At 45.6% G+C, this 22,619-nt stretch overlaps 1 protein-coding gene across 2 annotated transcripts in view; it reads left to right on the plus strand.

Annotated features, from left to right (window-relative positions):
- Positions 1 to 12,633, plus strand: part of ppp2r5eb (protein phosphatase 2, regulatory subunit B', epsilon isoform b) — a 26,072-nt gene extending 13,439 nt beyond the window's left edge. The window contains exons 3-14 of one of the 2 annotated variants that reach the window (XM_061675435.1): positions 1 to 142; positions 215 to 316; positions 1,267 to 1,359; positions 1,498 to 1,628; positions 1,841 to 1,900; positions 6,581 to 6,689; positions 7,280 to 7,333; positions 7,406 to 7,456; positions 8,864 to 8,983; positions 9,066 to 9,193; positions 10,572 to 10,673; positions 10,824 to 12,633. The exon at positions 1 to 142 is cut by the window's left edge and continues 55 nt beyond it. In XM_061675435.1, coding sequence (XP_061531419.1) covers positions 1 to 142; positions 215 to 316; positions 1,267 to 1,359; positions 1,498 to 1,628; positions 1,841 to 1,900; positions 6,581 to 6,689; positions 7,280 to 7,333; positions 7,406 to 7,456; positions 8,864 to 8,983; positions 9,066 to 9,193; positions 10,572 to 10,673; positions 10,824 to 10,923 — 1,192 coding nt within the window. In that variant the 3' untranslated portion in view covers positions 10,924 to 12,633. Of the gene's footprint in view, positions 143 to 214; positions 317 to 1,266; positions 1,360 to 1,497; positions 1,629 to 1,840; positions 1,901 to 6,580; positions 6,690 to 7,279; positions 7,334 to 7,405; positions 7,457 to 8,863; positions 8,984 to 9,065; positions 9,194 to 10,571; positions 10,674 to 10,788 lie in introns of both variants that reach the window. The other variant, XM_061675436.1, reaches the window with a different exon arrangement.
- Positions 12,634 to 22,619: the final 9,986 nt, after the last annotated feature.

A 22,619-nucleotide genomic window follows, 5' to 3' on the forward strand; every position in this document is an offset into this window, starting at 1 on the left:
CACCGTCTTCGACTTCATGGACACGCTGTCGGACCTGAAGATGAAGGAGTACAAGCGCTCCACGCTCAACGAGCTGGTGGACTACGTGACAGTCAGCCGCGGCTACCTGACCGAGCAGGCCTACCCCGAGGTGGTCAGGATGGTGAGGCCACCGCCACTCAGTTGGCCGGCGCCCGGGAGACAAACGTGCTTTTGTGTGTGTGCCGACTTTTAGGTGTCTCACAACATATTCCGGACCCTTCCGCCCAGCGACAGTAACGAGTTTGACCCTGAAGAGGACGAACCCACGCTCGAGGCGTCCTGGCCTCACTTACAGGTGACTCTCGCCACTCTGCTCTTTTCTTTGACTTGTCGGTGTTTAATCTTCAGGAGTTGGATTTTGGAGTCTGCTGCCGTGTTTCCTGACCGTTATTGAGCCAAGGCACATCGGTAGCCCAATAGTCCTTTTTAAACATGTTTGTAAAACAAGAAAAACAACAAACTAAGATTCCAGTTGCCCCAATTCAATTTTTGCGGATTAACACGACCTTGATGACTGCCAATCCACACAAATCTTCCCCCCAAATTGTTTTTTTGCTATTGTGACAGTAACTTAAAAAGACTTTGTTAATTATGCTATTAGGCTAACAATGTCTCAACCAGTGAAGTAAAATTAGGTTTGGGACTCACTGCTGTACTGTGTGCACTGGATTGACACGATTGACATGACGTGGTTCAAATCATCCGATTGGGATTTTTTTTGTTGTATAAATTGTGAAATGTGTTGTGACAGGCCAAGAGGGGAAAAAAATGCAAATCTTGAGATTGGAATCAATCCTCAACCAAATGGATGAAAAGGAGAACGTCATCCCATTTCGGTGGTGTTGGGCCGAAGCCAAATTTGGGTCCATTTCCTATTTTTTTTTAACAAATGGCTACTATTGGTCAGTCCCCACGTGGGTCTGTCATTTGGACAAATGATTGGCCAGTGAAAATAGCTCGCTCTCTTTGCCGAAGCAAAATTCATTGTTCAAGACAGGTGCTGGTTTTTTGTTTTCCTGAAAGGTGATGCTTTTGGAGGTGCCAGGTTTCCGGCCCCCACCAGCAAATTATACCGCAAATAGTTGTAGACAACATTCAGTAGGATTTTGTTTTTGTCTCACGTGTTCCCACTCTTGAAATGTAAACAGATCACATATAAGCTATTCAATGGGAAGAATTAGCCACCTGGACCTGCAGGGTCAATGTGGGGGCGCGATTGACAGCTGCTGTTGCGCTTGTCCTCAGCTGGTCTACGAATTCTTCATCCGCTTCTTGGAGAGTCAGGAGTTCCAGCCAAGCATTGCCAAAAAGTACATAGACCAGAAGTTTGTCCTCCAGGTGCGCCCACCGACACGCTTACTCATCTTCCAACTCCATCACGGTTACTTTTAGTTACTTTTCATTAGGTGTAGACCTACAAGCAGTGTTGGTGCAACATTTTCTGATTTCTCATGCTTGTCCTATGGTTCCCCCCAGCTCCTGGAGCTGTTCGATAGTGAGGACCCGCGGGAGCGAGACTACCTGAAGACGGTTCTGCATAGAATCTACGGCAAATTCCTGGGACTGAGGGCTTTTATACGAAAACAGATCAATAATATTTTTCTACGGTCAGCAGCACACACTTGATCCTCTTTTTACCCTTTTAATGTTCGCCTGCTTGCTTTACGACTCTACTATGTATCGTAATATGTTGTTTGCCATACTGTATTCATACAGTATATGTGACATAATGTTGCCTGCCTCACTAGTTTAAGATAAATTCCAAAGCCTTTGTGTTGTGACTTTGAAAGCTTTTTTTCCTCCCTGTGGACCTGCTCAGGTTTGTTTATGAGACGGAGCACTTCAACGGGGTGGCAGAGTTGCTGGAGATCCTTGGCAGGTATGTGAGGACCCCCCCCCCCCCCCCCTACCCCATTAAGAACACAATGACACTGTTGGAGTGCAGTCCAATGTGAATTTTTGTGGGGTGCATACAGAAAGTTTCCTCTTTTGGTTTATTAATCCATCCATTTTCCGTACCGCTTATTCTCAGTCGGGTCGCGGGCATACTGGCGCATATCCCAGCTGACTTCGGGCGATAGGTGGGGTACAACGCAAACAGGTCGCCAGCCAGTTGCAGGGCACATACTGTATACAGTGCTGTGAAAAAGTATTGGCTCCCTTCTCAAATTCTTATATTTCTGCAGTTTCCCCACTTTGTTTGACATCATTAAACAAATGGAAATATCACCCAAGTGAACTTAAAATGCTGTTTTTAAATGATTTTATTTATTCAGGGAAAAAAAAGTATTCTAAGTTAACTGGCCCTCTGTGAAAAGTAATGGCCCCCTAAACCTAAGAACTGGTTGGGCCATCCTCAGCAACAACTGAAATCAAGCATTTTCTCGAACTGGCAATGACTCTTTCACATCTCTGTGGAGATATTTTAACCCACTCTTCCTTGCAAAATTGTTTGAATTTAGCAAAAATTAAGTGTTTTTGAGCATAAACGGCCTGTTGAAGGTCATGCCACTGCATTTCTTTGACTCGGCCACTCCAAAACCTTCATTTTGTTTTTTAAGCTATCCAGATGTTCACTTGCTGGTGTGTTTTGGATCGTTATCCTGCTGCAGAACCCAAGTGCGCTTCAGCTTGAGGTCACAAACTGATGGCTGAACATTCTCCTTCAGAATCTTCTGTTAAGTTTTCTCTTGTGTTAGCGTTCTGTTATCATCTCTTATGTTAACGGGTCGATTTTGACCCATGTATTAAATCAGCTATAAAATACACTAAAAACAAGAAGCTATCATCCAATTTGTTTCTCATCTCTTGGTTACTTTGTTTAGGCTTCCTTTTATCCATGAAAATGTTGGTTTTAATACTTTTGCTGTGGGCCTCTGGGCCTTTTTTCTCAGTATACCTTTTGATTTCAATAAAAATAAAATGGTAAAATGAACCTCAAGAGAATCATATTCATAAATAAAAGGTTGTGTTACCTGACTATTACTGAGGGGTATAGAACACATCTCTTAAATATAACTAAAGTAACATCTATGGTGTTACGGGTCAATTTCGACCCATGTATATTTACATCAAGCAAAGGCAAAAAAGTATTTTTTTCAGCAATAGAACTTTAATATAAACTGGGAAAAAAACGAAAAGCCGAACAGGTCATGACCCAAAATATAGATTTAAAATAAACAACAACCAATCAAGCAAATCAAACTAATAGAAATCAATTGCCAGTTCCAAAACTAATACAAAGCTAAATCAGAGTAAAAGGCTAGGCCACTCCAGGACCTTGAAATGCTTCTTACGAAGCCACTCCTTGGTTCCCCGGGCGGTGTGTTTGGGATCATTGTCGTGCTGAAAGACGCGGCCACATTTCATCTTCAGTGCCATTGCTGATCGAAGGAGGTTTTCACTCAAAATCTTTCCTTTATACGGATCAGTCATCCTGGTCCCTTTGCAGAAAAACAGCCCCACAGCATGATATTTCCACCCCCATGCTTCACAGTAGGTATGGTGTTCTTTGGATGCAGCTCAGCATTCTTTCTCCTCCAAACACGAAAAGTTGAGTTTTTACCAAAAAGTTAAATTTTGGTTTCATCTGACCATATGACATTCTCTAAATCCTCTTCTGGATCATCCAAATCCTCTCTAGCACACTTCAGACGGGCCTGGACATGTACTGGCTTAAGCAGGGGGACACGTCTGGCACAGCAGGATTTGAGTCCCTGGCGGCGTAGTGTGTTACTGATGGTAGCCTTACTTTGGTCCCAGGTCTCTGCAGGTGTGTGTGTGGTCTCTGCAGGTGTGTGTGTGTGTTCACTTGGTCCCCCCGTGTGCTTCTGGGATTTTGGGTCACCGTTCTTGTGATCATTTTGACCCCACGGGGTGAGCTCTTGCGTGGAGCCCCAGATCGAGGGAGATTATCAGTTGTCTTGTATGTCTTCCATTTTCTAATAATTGCTCCCACAGTTGATTTCTTCACACCAAACTGCTTACAAATTGCAGATTCACTCTTCCCAGCCAGGTCTACAATTTTGTTTCAGGTGTCCGTTGACAGCTCTTTGGTCTTGGCGTTTGGAGCGTGACTTTTTGAAGTTGTGGACCGGTGTCTTATACTGAGGACTTCAAACAGGTGCGATTAATATAGGTAACTAGTGGAGGACAGAGGAGCCTCTTAAAGAAGAAGTTACAGGTCTGTGAGAGCCAGAAATCTTCGACCAAAGAAGTTACTTTGGTCCCAGGTCAATTGGTGGCTGACTAAATTCTTTTTTTCCCCACTATAAATGCCAATTACCATTTCTTGACCGCTCTGGAATTTCTTTGAAAGGTGTCATTTTGTTGCAGCTTTTTTAGATTTTTGTTCGACTGGATTTTGTTGGGAAAGATTTCTTGATTGAACAGGTCTGGAGGCAATCATGCTTGGGTGTGATCCGTGAAAATTAAAGGCGGACAGCATGCGGACGTTAAAGGGGGAAGGGTGCGCGCGAAAGAGGACACTAAAGGCACGCCGCCTGTAGGTATAGAGCGTCAGTATGTGCGTTGTGCAAAACAACATCGGTTTGGCTAAGGACCCCCGAAAATGGCACCTACGAAGAGACGCGCCTACGAAGCACAGTTTAAACTGAAAACTATCAGTTATGCGGAGGAACATGGGAATCGAGCAGCCGGGAGAGAATTCAAGGTCAACGAATCCATGGTTCGCAATTGGAGGAAGCAGGAAAACGAGCTTCGCCAAGTCAAGGAGACTAAGCTGAGTTTCCGCAGAAACAAGGCGAGGTGGCCAGAGTTGGAAGACCAACTCGAGCAATGGATTAATGATCAAAGAACAGCCGGGAGAAGGGTCCCTACAGTCACCATTTGACTGAGGGCAATAAGGAGGTCCATCTTGGTGCTTTCGTTTTATGAAAGGGCGCCATCTATCCAAACGGGCAAGGACTACCGTGGCGCAGCAACCCTCTGGCGGATTACAAGGAAAAGCTGACCATCTTCCGCTCCAACTGCAGTAAAAAGCTTGCCGACAAACACATCCAGCCCGACCACATCACCAACATGGACGAGGTGCCGCTCGCTTTCGACATCCCGGTGAACCCCACTGTAGAGAAGAAGGGGACCAGCACGGTAGCGATACGCACAACGGGGCGTATGGTTTTAACATGCATGCATGCTACCGTATGTTTTAAGATAGCGTATGTTTTACCATCCCTGCGCCCAATAATACGGTGCGCCCGATGTATGTGTTAAATACAGAAATAGACCCGTAACTGAGACTGCGTCTTTTAATACGGTGCGAAAATTCGGTAATTGCATACGCAAGAAGAGTCCAGTTGCCGAGATTCAACCTTTGGAGAATACCATGACTTGGATCACTGAGAATTAAAATTGACATCAAGAAAAGACATAATTATTAGAAAGCAAAGACCTTGGTATTTTTTATTCACTTGGTGACAGTACGTTAAAAATGACTTGGGAAATTATGCTATTAAGCTAACATTTTGACTTCATTCCTGTAATTCCCCCCCTTCGTATATTTTGCCATTTTCATGTAATATAATGACTTTATTGTTGTTTAGTTGTATTCGGCTTTCGATTTTTTTTTTTTTTTTTTGTTCTCATAATATTTCAACTTTATTCCTGAAAAACGGTGCTGTTTTCCCCCATTATATCACAACTTTGTCATATAACTAGTTGTTGTTGGTCTCATAATATTATGACTTTATTCTTGGAAAGTTATTTTTTCATTACAACTTTATGAAAACACCCTGTGTGGTTTTTGATCAATATTTTGGCCTACTGCGCTCCTGTATTTAATGTTGCTCATTATAGTGGCCCAATTATTTTTGGGGGTTAAGGATGAAAAGTTTGAGAACTACTGTACCAGAGGATGTGATAAATATAAAGCATTTTAAAAATGCTTTTAATTGCTATAAAAGCGTACGATTTCCACTGATCAAAATTTGATGTCCGGAGCGCAGTCGGAAATCATTTCCTCCTCTTCTTGAAAGACTGCCAAAGGGCAGCAGAGTCGAGCAGCACTCCTTTTGTTCCTGGAAGGTTCCACTCATCTTTATCGAGCAGTTCGATCAGAACGCGTGCTGCGGTCGCCGCGTGGCGACAGTGTTACGAGACAGGCGGCCGCAACACGGTGCAGTCTTAACGAAAGGAAGCCCAAAGAATCCCAACGCAATGAGAAGAGGGGTAGTAGTTGACGCGGGAGGCAGTAGAGGGCGAACTTGTACTGAGCCCTTCTCAAGCCGAGTTCACGCAAACGTGATTGTTAGGATTTTGTCCACCTTGCATTTTGCTCATACCTTCTGGAAACATCTTTAGAAATGTCTTTTTTATTGGGCACTGGTCTGTTAATCCTGTGAAGGAAATATATGTTTATGAATATTATGCATCTGGGACACACCTGTTAAAATAGTTTATCCGAAAAATATACCAGTATAGCTTATGTGCATGTGTTGACATTTCCTCAACCAGCAACCCACTGGAACAATCGTTGCTGCAAGTAACACTTTGTGTTGTGAGACCTCAACAGTTGTCGTGTTGTTGTGTGTTTTCTGTGCAGTATAATCAACGGTTTCGCTCTGCCGCTGAAGGCGGAGCATAAACAGTTTCTGGTCAAAGTCTTGATCCCGCTCCACACGGTCCGCAGTCTGTCGCTCTTCCACGCACAGGTACCAACAAAATAAGGGACCACTATTGAATGGGGCAATTCTGAGGGCATCGTCATCATAATAATAATAATCCTATTCACATAAATTTTTCAATGACCGACTACTTCCAAAATTCCACATTTTTCACCAACAAAATTCCCATATTCAGATTCTTTCTACATTACTGCATTCCCTCCTTCAACATTTCTTGACCGATTTGAAAAATATTTCAAATTCAACATTTTCATCTCATTCACATCAACTTGGGAACTAGTCCCGTTCTCTAACCCCCCGATATTATCAAAATAAAAGCCCAAAATTCAGAACGTTTACATATTAACCTCCAGCTTCCACATTAGTTGACTATTTAAATTATTCCAACTTCAACATGTGCCGCTCATTCCCATTCCCAAAATTCACAACTTTGTCAAAATAAAAGCCCTCAATTCAAAATGGTTTGTTTAAATATTCGCTTCCAATTCAATTTTTTGACCGATCCAAGCATTTCAGCATTCTCACGCAATTTGTTCAGAAATTGCAATGTCTAGTTATTATGGTTAATATTCATGTTGTTGTCCTCAAAGTGAAGCTGTGTTGTTTGTTGTGTGCAGTTGGCGTATTGCATTGTACAGTTCCTAGAGAAAGACCCCACATTAACAGAGCCCGTAAGTACAAGTGCGCACACACACGCACGCACACGCCAAGACAACTCTGATGAAATTGTAAAACTCGTTCAGGTCATCAGAGGATTATTGAAGTTCTGGCCCAAAACTTGCAGTCAAAAAGAGGTGAGCTCATTCTTTGTTCGTTTTCTGATTTAGGCCTGTCACGATAATTGCTATATGGTCTTATTGTTCGATAAATAAAATAGACACGATCGTTATTCCAAATTCGATAAAATTGTTCTTGCTGTGGTGAGCCGACAGAGTTGGACGGCTGTGTCATTAGGCGTTAGTGGGCTCACGGACGGGGCGGGACTTCCGTCCAAAAATTTCTGCCGCCAGGAATACTCCCTCAGTCGCCATGGCGTCATTATTAAATCTTTGTCAACACAATCTGCCAGTCAATGCTACGACATGCTCCCCAAGTAAAATGAAACCGTTCAAGTTTCAGCGAACAAAAAGCACTACTGTCGATCATTGATCTGTGCGTTAGCCTTTTTTTAAAATTGTATTTATAATACGCCTTTGTGTGAGGGTTCTATAGTATTAGCCCGTTTGAACGACAGCCGCACAGCACACGGCAACGCCGAGCGAAGCATAGGCCGGGCAAAAAATGAAGAGCGACGAGGAGAACTTTTCCGATCGTGGAAACATTATGCCAGTGAAAAATACTGCGACACATTGCCTGTTGTATTTCGGAGCTGGTGGATGATCAAAGGCTGACTTGGACTCGGTCGCAAAGAGTCGAGCTCTGCTACGAAGTTGTGTAAGTATGAATATAACTCCTTTTAACTCTCCGTGCTTTTCCCGTAAGTTTTAACGCAATGTTACACAGAATGGGAACATAGGATTGCTATGTTCTCAGGGCGTGTTAAGTAAAACGACTCATGCGGTTGCTGACTTCCCCCAAATGAATAGTTTTCGTTTTATGTTCCTCAGTGTTGTATTTGTCAGCCTGCAACAAACAAAGTGCAAAATCCTCTTTTAAATACGGGATACAAGTTCAGAATGTTTAGTGTATAAAAGACGGCGACGACACGGCCGGTTATCTTCAGTCTTTGCTCGCTGTTCCTAATGAAATAAAATATGACTTTTGACTTGAAATCACCACAAGAGGAGGAATAAAAAAGATAATGTGTTGCGGTAGTTTGCTTTGCTTGAAGACCTTAGCAAAATGTCAATGACTGTGTCGTCTCTTGTAGTTTTGACCAAAGGATGAGTGGGCTTTAGTGAGCTAACATGACTCATAACATAACTCGTTCGGCAAAATTTTCAGTGCGCCTTGAGTGAATTGTAAATAAGAGTCATTTGGCGGAGAGATCAACGGACCAGACGAGGCAGAGCTCGAGGACGGGCCTTAATTTTTATGATTTCAGAAGCATAAAAAAAGTATATTATCGTTTATCATGATAGTTTTTAGGAAAATATCTTCTTTAGAAATATCGTGACAGGGCCTGTTCTGATTCTTCTGGTTCTTGCGGTTCGTTTCTCTAGTTCTTGTTGTTGTTTTAACCATTCGTGTGCCGGTGGCAGGTGATGTTTCTGGGTGAGCTGGAGGAGATCCTGGATGTGATCGAGCCCACCCAGTTCGTCAAGATCCAGGAGCCGCTCTTCAAACAGATTTCCAGATGCGTATCCAGCCCGCACTTCCAGGTCTGACTCCACCGCCACCGGCAACAGAGATGTGCGATCAGGGTTGCAATTGTGATGGTGGTGGTGGTGTTTGCGAGTGCAGGTGGCGGAGCGAGCACTGTACTACTGGAACAACGAGTATATCATGAGCCTCATCGAGGAGAACTCCAGTGTCATCCTGCCCATCATGTTTGCCAGCCTCTACCGCATCTCCAAAGAACACTGGAACCCGTGAGAAAACCACACATACTACTACCACTACTACATGTACCGCTTCGTCTACTTCTTCCATCTCTACTACTACTACTACTACTACAGTCGTCTCGCACAATTTTGCGATTCACTTTTTGCAGATTCAGTGCATCAATCATATTGTTTATCGTACTTTAATTGAAGATTATTCGCTGTATTGCGCGATTTTGCAGTACTTATTTGTTATGACGACTCAAAGCAATAAACGCTAGCCATTAGGAAAGACGTTATCAAAGATAGAAAATGTTCAAAGTTTGGGATCATTTCACACTTAATAAAAGAAGTGAAAGTGTGATGTGTCTTCTGCAAAGTCCAACTGGCTTGATTTACGCAGCTGCATAGAGTAGCATCTGCTCCATTTGCACACTGATTGAGGAGTATCTGGAACATTTGCACAATCGACATTGTCCCAGATTATCACACTACTCGCTTGAAGTCTCGGCACCCTTTGCACAATGGTCATTGCACCGGACTATTGCAATATTAGTCTTTCGAACTGCTCTAAGTGCTAGAGGACTCTGCATCTTTTTGCACAATTGTTTAAAAAAAAAAAAAAAAAAAAAAAAAAAGTACTTGCATTACCAGATAACTAGCAAACCTTTATTGCTCAGTGACTGTTTTTTCTCAATGTCTTTATGTCTGAAAAGTGTTCTCTGTCAATCGACTGTCTATTGTCGTACTAAAGCGGCTCCAACTACCGGACACAAATTCCTTGTGTGTTTTTTGGACATACTGGCAAATAAAGATGATTCTGATTAGCTGATTGAACATAGCCTACCACCGCTGGTTAAAACCAATTGTAATCCATAACAGGTGGTTTGGATAGAGGAAGGATGGACACAGCCTAGTGCTCTTTCGCTTTACTGAACGAATGCAAACAAAATACAGTAAACACAAGAGCATTCTTGTAGACCTGCCGACGGCCTCAACTGATGCCGTCATTTTGCACGCAGAGTGGCTAATGCTAAAGCCAATTAACAGACAGCCAACTCTGCATTCTCATAGCCTGACTCCCACGTCACTCACGAGCCCAGGCCCCGCCTTTTAAAGGCACACGCACTCCAAGATCACAGATAAGAGTGTAGAAGATGGCATCCCCAAGTGGACACCTCACATATATTTTTGTATTATATGCATGAAGCTTATAATAAATACTTCGCTTCTTGGCAGATTTCTATTGCAGGGGTGGTCTGGATCGTAAACCCCGCCATAAACCAAGGATTACTACAAATACTTCTACTAGTTGTTGCTATATGCTAAATTATGCAAGGTTAGCTTTTTTTGTATTCAGGGGTGAGTTGGTTGCTGTGAACATTGTGAGAATCCTGCGATGATCCTATTCTGTGGTTTTCCTCAGGGCCATCGTGGCACTGGTCTACAATGTGCTGAAGGCCTTCATGGAGATGAACAGTACTTTATTCGACGAGCTCACCGCCACTTACAAGTCAGACCGTCAGCGGTAAGAAAAATAATCATTATCATGATTGTTGTCATGATGGCTCAGTAGACGGGAACCACTATATCCTGTATGATGCATTTGTGGTTTTTGGGTTGGCACACGTGTGTTCTGGCAGTTTATTTTGAAAGTATGTTGAATGTTGCAATCCAGGGAGAAAAAGAAGGAGAAGGAGCGTGAGGAGTTGTGGAAGAAGCTGGAGGACTTGGAGCTGAAGCGAAGCCTAAGGAGCGACGGCATCATTCCCACTTAGCGCCCAACTACCCCTCCCACCCCCACCTTCATATCAGCCATGCCCCCCCCCCCCCCCCCCCCAACAAAAGTCCGGCAGTGTCTGCAATTTGGATCGGGAACGCTGATCGGGAACGCCGCTGGTCTCTCTCTCTTTTTTTTTTTTTTCTTTTTTTTTTTTCTTTCTTTTTTTGTTTTTCTTGTGTTTGTGCGATTACAATAGATTCATCATCACGTCTGTTTTCATGCTTTCAACACTGTAAATAATTATTTTTTCTTTTTCCCTTCAACTGATATTATTGCAAACGGACGGGAAAAAAAACTAAACGATAATAAAAAAGAAGAAAAAAATGAGAAAATGAGTTGTGTGGGTGGGGCTTCAAACAAACAAACAAACTAACAAACATTTGGGCTTCTTGTTTGTCACACTTGAGACCTGGTGGAATTTCTTTTTCTCCCAAATGGTGTCACGTGTCAACCTCCTCCTCCTTCCGTCTTTCATGCTTCATCTTTCTTCCTTCTTCTTTCTTTTCTTCTCCTTCTTCATCTTCTCCTTCCCAGAAAATCAGCTGTACATTTACCACTATTAAAATTAGCTTTATAGGTGCCACGAGGTAACCCTGCGTTACAGTTTGGCGAGCTAGCCAGGAGGCATAGGTGGATCATCTTTTTATTCTTCTGTGAGTGCATCTACATGCGTGTTTGTCGCCTCCTGCTGTTGACAAGTAACCTTGCGCTAGCTCAACCTTGGAAGCTAGCTAGCTAGCTAAGAACACCTACTTGTGGAGCTTTCCTTGGCTGCTGGTCAAACTTTATTTAGATGGTTTTAGATCTTTCTTTGAGTAGTTCTAGGTCTTTCTTTAGGTGGTCCTAGATCCTTTTTGAATGGTTCAACATCCCTCTCTGAGTGATTCTAGATCTTTCTAAACAGCCATCTTGATTGTTTGAGTTGTTAAAGCGACGACAGAGCTGCCAAATGTTACGGAACATCTGTATTCTGTTACGAAAATCACTGAACGCTGACTCGTTACGCCTGTAAAATGAATTGTTCCGGCTATTGGGGGCAAAAAAAATCCAACAACCGGCGTTACCGGACAGTACGGCGCTGTGTCCGGCCACCGTGAGGAAAATTTCATAAATGAATTCGATGAAATAAACACTATATTGTTTAAAAAAAGCGCAAGACCGGTGGAAAAAAAATCTGCTTAGTGCACGCAATTTTGTTATGCTGAGCCGCAGAGACGAAAGTTCTCTTTGCGTCCAGTGTCAATGCATTGTAAGTCAATAATCATTGCATCCATGGCAGCAAATAAACTAACTTATAAACTTCTTACCATGCTGCTTACACGCATCATTTACGTTGTCACGACGGGAGGCTGAGGAGTGTGTAGGAAAAGACGGAATAGCATGATGCTAATTGCTAAGCTATCATGTCCTGAAGTCGCACAACATCAAAATAAGTGATTGGGTTATCCAGTACACTTGTCACATAGGTCTGGCTGAAACCGCATTATACCATAGAGTAACCAAGATTGAACATAAGGCACTTAATATCAGAATCAGAATCAGAATCATCTTTATTTGCCAAGTATGTCCAAAACACACAAGGAATTTGTCTCCGGTAGTTGGAGCCGCTCTAGTACGACAAACAGTCAATTTACAGAACACTTTGGGGACATCAAGACATTGACAAAAAACAATTGTGCAAAAAGATGCAGAGTCCTCTAGCACTTAGAGCAGTTCGAACGACTAATATTGCGATAGTCCGGTGCAATGACCATCGTGCAAAGGGCGCTGACACTTCAAGGAGTGTATGCGGTTTCAAGTGACGAGTCGTGCGATCATCTGGGACAATGTCGGTTGTGCAAATGTTACAGATAGTCCTCAGTCAGTGTGCAAATGGAGCAGATGCTACTCTGGCATGAGTGGCCAGTATATGCAAATAGTGCAGCATGGCGAGACAACTACAGTGAGTGCACGAGTCACACATAATTGGCCCCACAGAAATGTGACAACGAACTCGAGTCAAAAAATTGCCAGCTTGTTGTAATGGAATTATAGGTTAGGTGTTTAAGAAGTTGATCGCAAGAGGGAAGAAGCTGTCGGAATGTCTACTAGTTCTAGTTTGCGTCGATCGGTAGCGCCTACCTGAGGGAAGGAGCCGGAAGAGCCGGTGACCGGGGTGCAGACGGTCCGAGAGGATTTTGCACGCCCTTGTCTTAGTTCTGGCAGCGTGCAAGTCCTCAATGGCGGGTAGGGGGGTACCGAGAATCCTTTCAGCAGTTTTGATTGTCCGTCGCAGTCGGAGTTTAGTCCTTTTTTGTAGCAGCACCAAACCAGACAGTGATGGAAGAACACAGGACCGATTCGATGACCGCTGTGTAGAACCGTCTCAGCAGCTCCGGTGGCAGGCCGTGCTTTCTCAGAAGCCGCAGGAAGTACATCCTCTGCTGGGCCTTTTTGAGGACGGAGTTGATGTTGTGCGCCCACTTCAGGTCCTGAGAGATTGTAATTCCCAGGAACTCGAAGGTCTCGACGGTTGACACAAGGCAGCTGGACAACGTGAGGGGCAGCTGTGGCGAAGGATGCCTCCTGAAGTCCACGATCATCTCTACCGTCTTGAGCGTGTTCAGCTCCAGGTCGCGTCGGCCGCACCGCAGCTCCGGCCGCTCCGCTTCCTGTCGATATGCAGACTCGTCACCGTCCTCGATGAGGCCGATGACAGTGGTGTCATCTGCAAACTTCAGGAGCTTGACAGTCGGGTTCGCTGAGGTGCGGTCGTTCGTGTAGAGAGAGAAGAGCAGCGGAGAGAGGACACGACCTTGGGGCGCCCCAGTGCTGATGCTGCGTGTGGATGAGGAGGCCTCCCCCAGCCTGACCTGCTGTGTCCTGCCCGTCAGAAAGCTGTAAATCCACTGGCAGATGGCAGGTGAGACGCTGAGCTGGAGAAGCTCGGTTGAAAGGAGTTCAGGGATGATGGTGTCGAACGCTGAGCTGAAGTCCACGAACAGGATCCTCGCGTAGGTCCCTGCACGGTCGAGGTGTTCTAGGATGAAGTGCAGTCTCATGTTGACTGCATCATCCGCAGACCTGTTCGCTTGGTAGGCAAACTGCAGGGGGTCCAGCAGGGGACCTGTGACACTCTTGAGGTGGTCCAGCACGAGACGTTCAAAGGACTTCATGACCGCAGATGTCAAAGCGACAGGCCTGTAGTCATTCAGACCAGAGATTGCAGGTTTCTTGGGGACTGGAATGATGGTGGAGCGTTTGAAGCAGGATGGAACTTCGCACATTTCCAAAGATCTGAGTGAAGACTGGAGCGAGCTGGTCCGCGCAGACTTTGAGGCAGGATGGGGACACATGGTCCGGTCCTGTCGCTTTGTTAATCTTCTGTTGTTTGAAGATGCGTCTCACATCCTGCATCTGGATATACCGCTTATCATCACTAGGGTCGCGGGCGTGCTGGAGCGTATTCCAGCTATCTTCGGGCGAGAGGCGGGGTACGCCCTGAATTGGTCACTAGCCAATCGCAGGGCGCATATTAACAAATAAGCATTCATATCACACCTAAGGGCAATTTAGAGTCTTCAATCAACCTACCATGCATGTTTTTGGGATGTGGGAAGAAAGCGGAGTACACCCACAGAGGCACGGGGAGAAGATGCAAACTCAACACAGGCAAGGCCGGGATTTGAACCCCGGCCCTCAGAACTGTGAGGCAGATGTCCTAACCAGTCGTACCCCGTACCGCCGCATCTGGACATATAAATGTAAAATAATTCACAGCCTCACAAGACGACTCCTGAACCGGAAGTGAATTAGTACGTGACTGGAGACATCATGTGAGACCGGGGTCAGGTTAAAAGGTTATTATTCATCCATCCATTTTCCGTACCGCTTCTCCTCACACGGGTTGCGACCATGCTGGAGCCTATCCCAGCAGACTCTGGGCGAGAGGCGGCATACACCCCGAACTGGTCGCCAGCCAATTGCAGGTTAGTATTACTAGTTATAAGATGGCCTTTTCTAGCCCCTTTATTAGTCAAACAATGGGGACATTTCCATCATTTCAGTAGAAATGATAGGAAAATATAAATAGCATGCAAGAGAAGACATCTATACAAGTACATTCACAAACTTGGAAATCTAAACTACTGCCCCCGCCAAAAAGCATTGGAAGGGCAAGGTCAATTCCTTTGTTTTTGTTGTATACCAGGCCCGGCCGGCCAACCTGTGGCTCTTTGACCAGTTTCTTGCGGCTCTGACATTCACGCCGCACGATAATGCCTGTTGCCAGGCAACCCGAAAACACTCCGAACGGACTACACAATTTCCCCTGAGGAAAACACTCCATATAAACACCTCAATCGGAATAAACCGAACCACATTTGAATGAAATTTCATTTGGTTCCCCAGAGATGGAATTTTCCTTATTCCAAACCGATCAGAAATTTTCGTCATGTTAACCATGATTCCGAATGTGCGAATCTCTGCTCTGTCTGTGCGTTGACATCATCGTTTACACACACATACCTGTAAATATGGCGGCTTCCGACCAGTGTTTTGGAAATTAAATGAGCAAATCATCTTGTCTTTCGTAGTTTTAATATCTTTGCAAAGAGAGAGAGAATCAAGAGAGGGTATAGTTGCTTCGCGTCTCGGCTGTCTCTGAGACTCATGGAAGAGCGAAGCACAGTTCAAACTAAAATGGGAGGAAGATGAAAGAAAGACCTATTCCTAGTTAAATTGTCCTTGAGAGAAAAGAGAGGTTGCTACAACTACCGAGAGGGAAGGGAAGACTCAGTTCTGCTAAAAAGTCACACAAGAACAAAGAACTATTGAAGTCAACTATGGGACAATACAATAAAAGAGTTTATAGACTATATTTGATCATTTTTGCCATAACAAATCCCCCTTTTGATAATCAATCAATCAAACAAAAAGAAAAATTGGTAAACAATATTATGATAGGGATAACAAGTATGAAACAAGCAACCTGAAAAAAAAACCATCCTGAGTTTCACACCATAATATAGGTTTATGAAAATCCTACATAGGAAAAAGCGAGACCGAAGAACCCGAGTCAGGGTCAGTTACGCCATCGAAACACTCAGGATGAGGAAAATGTTTAGGAAAACATCGGTCACAAGCAGGAGAGGAGAGTGTTCGAGGGTCAGTGGGGGCCACACGCAGAGCCAACCGTGCACAGGAAGAGCGACACAGAAAACAAGCCTGCCAACCGGCTAGAAACAAGAATAAAGGTAGCTAAGGTGCGAGAAAGAGCGATGACGCATTAGGATGTGGGGAAGGCACGACATCTGGGTCTGCAGCATCGCGCGGCATGAAAGAACAAACGTAGCAGTTAGAGCGTGCGGCGCAAGAAGGCCGTAAGGAAACCAAAATTCATGCTGCAGGAAGTGAAATTAGCAGGCAGGTGGCGGCGATCGCAAGTAACCGGAGAAGCTCGTCATGTTGCTGTTGGGCCCGATGCACGTGTTGTTGGTTTTTGGCCAGTTACAAATTGAAATCATGCCAGGTGTGTGTCGACTCCCATATATTATTATTATTATTATTTATTTGATGTTCAGGCTCTGATTTATAAAAAAACAAAAAAAAAAAAGTTACTCTTTACTTGAGTAGTTTTTTCATTGAGTACTTTTTTTTTTTTTGTCCTGTTCGGCTTTTAGCTCAAGCAGAATGGCAAATCTGTATCCCTTTCATGGCGGAACAGTTTTACTGCGTCACAGTGGAGTTTTTAAGCTTCCACTGTGGTATTAGAATTGAGGTTTATTGAGAATCAGACTTGGAGCAGTCGAACAGAACAAAGTTTCTAGAAGGGAGAGAGAAACAAAGACAAAAGACAAAGCACTAATTGTAAACAGGATTAGAGAAGTAAATCATTAGATTATCGACAACAATGAAACGTTAAACATGAGTGTTGCATGGGGCTGTAGTGCTACACCCTGTGAGAGAAGAACAGGACAAGATAGAACAGGACAAGGACAGGAGAAGAAGCATGCAGGACCGGGGTCGTGAACCCGACTGCACGACTGACGTGTGGTGGGATTCATTATGTCAATTATAAAAGTCTACAGGACGGGAGTATAAGTGAGGGGATACACAAGCGATTTGCATATTCATGAGTTATTTGTCGCAGTCAGTGCGTGACCCCACACCCAGTGAAAGAGTCCTAGGGGGGTGTGCCTGCGGATACATGCAAGTGAATTGATACCGTTTTAAATGCACAAAGACTGACAGAAGTGTCCTGTAATTGCTGTGGCCGCACACCCCACCCGATCGATCGAGGGGCGGGGATCGGGCCCAGGGGTCCGCCCGAGAGCAGCCCGGCGGACGGGACACGTCCCGCACCGAGGGACCCGGGGCGGTCAGCCGGCCCCACCGAGGCGCCCCGACAACCGGCCGTCCAGTGGGTACGTTCTTACTCTTAAGTAAATATTTGCATGACAACTTTTTTACTCGAGTCATGTTATTATAAAGTAACAGTACTCTGACTTGAGTCCAATACTCGGCTACTCTGGCCACCTCTGTGTGGTGTGCGTCAGTTAGACAAAAGATGACAGGTCATGAAACCCAAGCAACGGTCGATCTTCTGTTCCTCTCTAACCCATCAATGTGCAATGAGTTACCATCGCTGATTGTAGTTAAAAGTGAATCATCTTTCGAGACTATTCAGCCATGTCAAACATACGCAGCAAGCAGCTACTTTCCGGTCGCGGTGAGTATACGGCTTTATCTGACCGGGCTTTCTGACCACCCTTTGCAGGAGGAGGGGGGGAGGAGGAGTTTGGACCACAGGAGGCGCTGGAACCGTCCGTCCTGCAGTGTGACATGTATCTCTTTCAGCAACATCAAATGCAGTGTGGGTCACAAGGAGGACTTGACATGGCCCCAGCCAGCGCCGTCTTCTTCACGTTTTCCGCCGGAAGTTCTTAATGAGCACGAAGTCGCCAGGTGATGTGCGGGGTCTGTCAGCCGCTCCGGGCAGTGCTGAGAAGAGCAAATCATGGTGTCCATCGGCAAACCGAGAGGATTCCATCTGACATTTGGAGGCCCTGCGAAGAGGATCTCAAAGGGAGACAAATTATGCCGAGGATGCACACGCATTCTCATAGACGTCAACACAATTGCTAGGCACTTAATCCAATTTAATTTAGTGTCTTCACATGTACTCAATTTGGCTTTCCAAATCCAATTTCCTTTCTCTACTGCACCACCAGATTAACTCATTCACTGCCAGCCGTTTCCTGAGCAGGGAACCCCGAGACTGCCAGACATTTTTCAGCAATTTCACTGATTTTCCGAGACCCACAGAATATTCTGTAAATGAAAGATCAGACTCTCTTCTTTCATCAGAAAAAAAGAGTTTGTCTCTAGCTCATAGCGTTCTTTAGTAATCAGCAGTCAAATGTAGGCTACTTGCAGCCAAATCCGTTTCTGGAAGAAAAACAAAACAAAAACTGCCTTTTTGTGAAAGCAGACACATCAAGCAGAACAATGATTTTTTTTCTTTCGTGGAAATCTCAAACATCTGAACATAAAACAACACTCGGAATGTACATTTGACTGAGAAATCATTTATTTACTCGTATAACCATGTACAGAATTGACATGAGACAAAAAAGCTTGAACAAATGGGCCTCCGCACTTTTTTCCTCCAAATTCTCCTCCTCTACCGTTTGCTCAATAGTCCAGCTTTCTTTGATTACCTTGCGCATCATATCTAGCAAAGTTTTATCCACATCTTATTTTATTCTTCCGTTGGCATTGAATGGGATCTTGTGGGAACAGATGTTACATTGTAATGCGGAGGGTCCGAGAGGATTTTGCACGCTCTTGTCTTAGTTCTGGCAGCGTGCAAGTCCTCAATGGTGGGTAGGGGGGTACCGACAATCCTTTCAGCAGTTTTGATTCTCCGTCGCAGTCGGAGTTTGTCCTTTTTTGTAGCAGCACCGAACCAGACTGTGATGGAAGAACACGGGACTGATTTGACGACCGCTGTGTAGAACCGTCTCAGCAGCTCCGGTGGCAGTCCGTGAGGAAGTACATCCTCTGCTGGGCCTTTTTGAGGACGGAGTGGATGTTGGTCGCCCACTACAGGTCCCGAGAAACTGTAATTCCCACTTGAAGGTCTCGACGGTCGACACGGGGTAGTTGGACAGCGTGAGGGGCCGCTGTGGCGAAGGTTGCCTCCTGAAGTCCACGATCATCTCTACAGTCTTGAGCGTGTTCAGCTCCAGGTCGCGTCGGCCGCACCGCAGCTCCGGCCGCTCCGCTTCCTGTCGATATGCAGACTCGTCACCGTCCTCGATGAGGCCGATGACAGCGGTGTCATCTGCAAACTTCAGGAGCTTGACAGTCGGGTTCGCTGAGGTGCGGTCGTTCGTGTAGAGAGAGAAGAGCAGCGGAGAGAGGACACGACCTTGGGGCGCCCCAGTGCTGATGCTGCGTGCGGATGAGGTGGCCTCCCCCAGCCTCACCTGCTGTGTCCTGCCCGTCAGGAAGCTGTAAATCCACTGGCAGAGGGCAGGTGAGACGCTGAGTTGGAGAAGCTTGGAGGAAAGCAGTTCAGGGATGATGGTGTTGAACGCTGAGCTGAAGTCCACGAACAGGATCCTCGCGTAGGTCCCTGCACGGTCGAGGTGTTCAAGGATGAAGTGCAGTCCCATGTTGACTGCATCATCCGCAGACCTGTTCGCTCGGTAGGCAAACCGCAGGGGGTCCAGCAGGGGACCCGTGACGCTCTTGAGGTGGTCCAGCACGAGGCGTTCAAAGGACTTCATGACCACAGATGTCAAGGCGACAGGCCTGTTGTCGTTTAGACCCGAGATTGCAGGTTTCTTGGGGATTGGAATGATGGTGGAGCGTTTGAAACAGGATGGTACTTCGCACAGTTCCAGAGATCTATTGAAGATCTGTGTGAAGACTGGCGCAAGCTGGTCCGCGCAGATTTTGAGGCAGGATGGGGTCCCATGGTCTGGGCCTGCCGCTTTGTTAATCTTTTGTTGTTTGAAGATGCGTCTCACATCCTGTTCGCGGATGGTTAACGCAGAAGTCGGCGGTGTGATAGTGGTCGGTGGTGCGGCCGGGCGGGTGTGGGGTGTGAAAGTGTCCTTTTCAAATCTGCAGTAGAAGGTATTCGAGTCGTCGGCTAGTGTGCTATTGTTCTCAGCTTGGGGGGATCGTCGCTTGTAATTAGGCGGCGATTGGAATGCACGCCAGACTGATTTAGAGTCGTTAGCGCTAAACTGTTTTTCCAACTTTGCTGCATAGATCCTCTTTGCAATGTTAATTTCTTTAGTCAGCTGGTTTCTAGCTGGATTATACAGGGCCCTGTATAACCCCGCTCTGATGTGCGTCCTCCTTAGCTTGGCGAAGCTGCTTAAGTTTAGCAGTGAACCACGGCTTGTTGTTGTTGTTGAATGTGCGAAATGACTTTGTTGGCACACAAACCTCTTCACAGAAACTGATATAGGATGTGACAGTGTCCGTCTATTCCTCCAGGCTGCCAGCTGAATTTTCAAAGACACTCCAGTCTGTGCCGTCTAAACAGTTTTGAAGTTCAATCTTTGCTTCATTGGTCCACTTTTTCACTGTTTTCACTGAAGGCTTCGCGCATTTAAGTTCTTGCCTGTACGTCGGTATTAAGTGAATGAAGCAGTGATCAGACGAGCCCAGGGCGGCACGAAGTTTGTCACGGTATGCGTTTTTAGCGTAGTATCGCAAAATGCCTAAAATGTTATTTTCCCTGGTAGGACAGTCGATGTGCCGCTTGTATTTCGGGAGTTCGTGGTTGAGTTTAGCTTTGTTAAAGTCCCCGAGAATAATGAGGGGTGAGTCCGGGTGTTTTTTTTTTCAATTTCGTTGACTTGTTCGGCGAGCGTTAGCAATGCGGCGTTGGTGTTAGCTTGAGGCGGAATATAGGCGCCAGTGAGCATGAATGATGCGAACTCACGCGGCGAGTAGAATGGCTTACAGTTCCAAAACAGCGACTCCAAATGCGGGCTGCAGTGTGTGCTGAGCTCCGTGACGTCCGTGCACCATTTTTTGTTGATATAGAAGAATATCCCGCCGCCTTTTGTTTTCCCCGATGATTCCATGTCGCGGTCTGCTCAGTGAATATGGAAGCCGGGAAGCATGACGCCGCCATCGGCTACAGCGTCGCAAAGCCAGGTCTCCGTAAAGCACATGGCGGCGGAACGTCCGAAGTCTTTACTGGTCTTTAACAGGAGATGAAGCTCGTCCATTTTGTTGGGTAGGGAGCGTACATTCGCGAGGTGGATCGACGGGAACGCCAATCTCTATCCTCTCTTGCGGAGTTTCACCTGGATGCCGGCTCGCTTCCCTCTGTGGCGTCGCCTCCGCCTCCATGCGCCGAAAACCGCGGACGCAACTCGGGGGGAAAAAACTGAGCGGATTTGCGAAAGTTGGTGGAAGAAAGTCCGGAGTAGCCTCCTTGATGGTTAGCAAGTGTCCCCTTGTGTAAGTGAGTCGTTTAATGTCTCCAAAGACGAACGAAAAACACAAAAACAAAAACAATACTAGAGAGCGCGTAACCGAGGCGACCACACTGGTCGGCGCCATCTTGAAATGTTAATAATAATATGTTTGCAAAGAGAGAGCGAATCAAGAGAGGGTATAGTTGCTTCACGTCTCTGCTGTTCCTGAGACTCATGGAAGAGCAAAGCACAGTTCAAACTCAAATGGGAGGAAGAAGAAAGAAATTGTCCTTGAGAGAAAAGAGAGGTTGCTACAATCACCGAGACAAAAGGGAGGACTCAGTTAAGCTAAAAAGTCAGACAAGAACAAAGAACTATTGAAGTCAACTATGGGACAATACAATAAAAGAGGAGATGGACTATATTTGATCATTTTGCCACAACACCAGCGTGTGCCTGTATATTTGGCGGCGATCTTGACAAATCCCAAAACACTTCCAAACTTGTTTTACATTACCCATAAAAATGAGATGACCTACATCTAAGCATTTACAATACGCTGCAACTCTTTCAAATCATTTGAAAATTCTCAGGCGGCACGGTGGACGACTGGTTAGCACGTCTGCCTCACAGTTCTGAGGACCCGGGTTCAATCCCCGGCCCCGCCTGTGTGGAGTTTGCGTGTTCTCCCCGTGCCTGCGTGGCTGCACCGCTTTCCTCCCACATCCCAAAAACATGCATGCGAGGTTCATTGAAGACTCTAGATTGTCCGTAGGTGTGAATGTGAGTGCGAATGGTTGTTTGTATGTGCCCTGCAATTGGCTGGCCCACCGGTTCAGGGTGTACCCCGCCTCTCGCCCGAAGTTAGCTGGGATGGGCTCCGGCATCGTGAGGAGAAGCGGTGAAAATTCTCATCAGTGATTTACAATACTGCATCCGGTGCACTGGAAACTGAATATCCGCTGCTCGCCATTTGCGGATTCACCTCTTCGCAGATTTCTGGGGGTACTTATCCCCCGCTTATTCACGGCGAATAGCGGGCGTCCGCTCTACTCTCAATCAAGACGGTGATGAGAAATCAGCCGCGCACTTCCGAAGTTCCATATGGGTCATTTTCTCTATGTGACAACGTCAATATGACACCTACTAAATGATATCATAAAAACGTTTCCTGCCACGAAAATAAAATTGTTTTGGGAAATCTCCAGATGGCCACAAATAGTTTCTTTTTCACCATGTATTTGAGTTCGACTTGTGTTCT

Source organism: Phycodurus eques, chromosome 4, assembly GCF_024500275.1.
Source record: "Phycodurus eques isolate BA_2022a chromosome 4, UOR_Pequ_1.1, whole genome shotgun sequence".
Classification (NCBI taxonomy): Eukaryota; Metazoa; Chordata; class Actinopteri; order Syngnathiformes; family Syngnathidae; genus Phycodurus; species Phycodurus eques.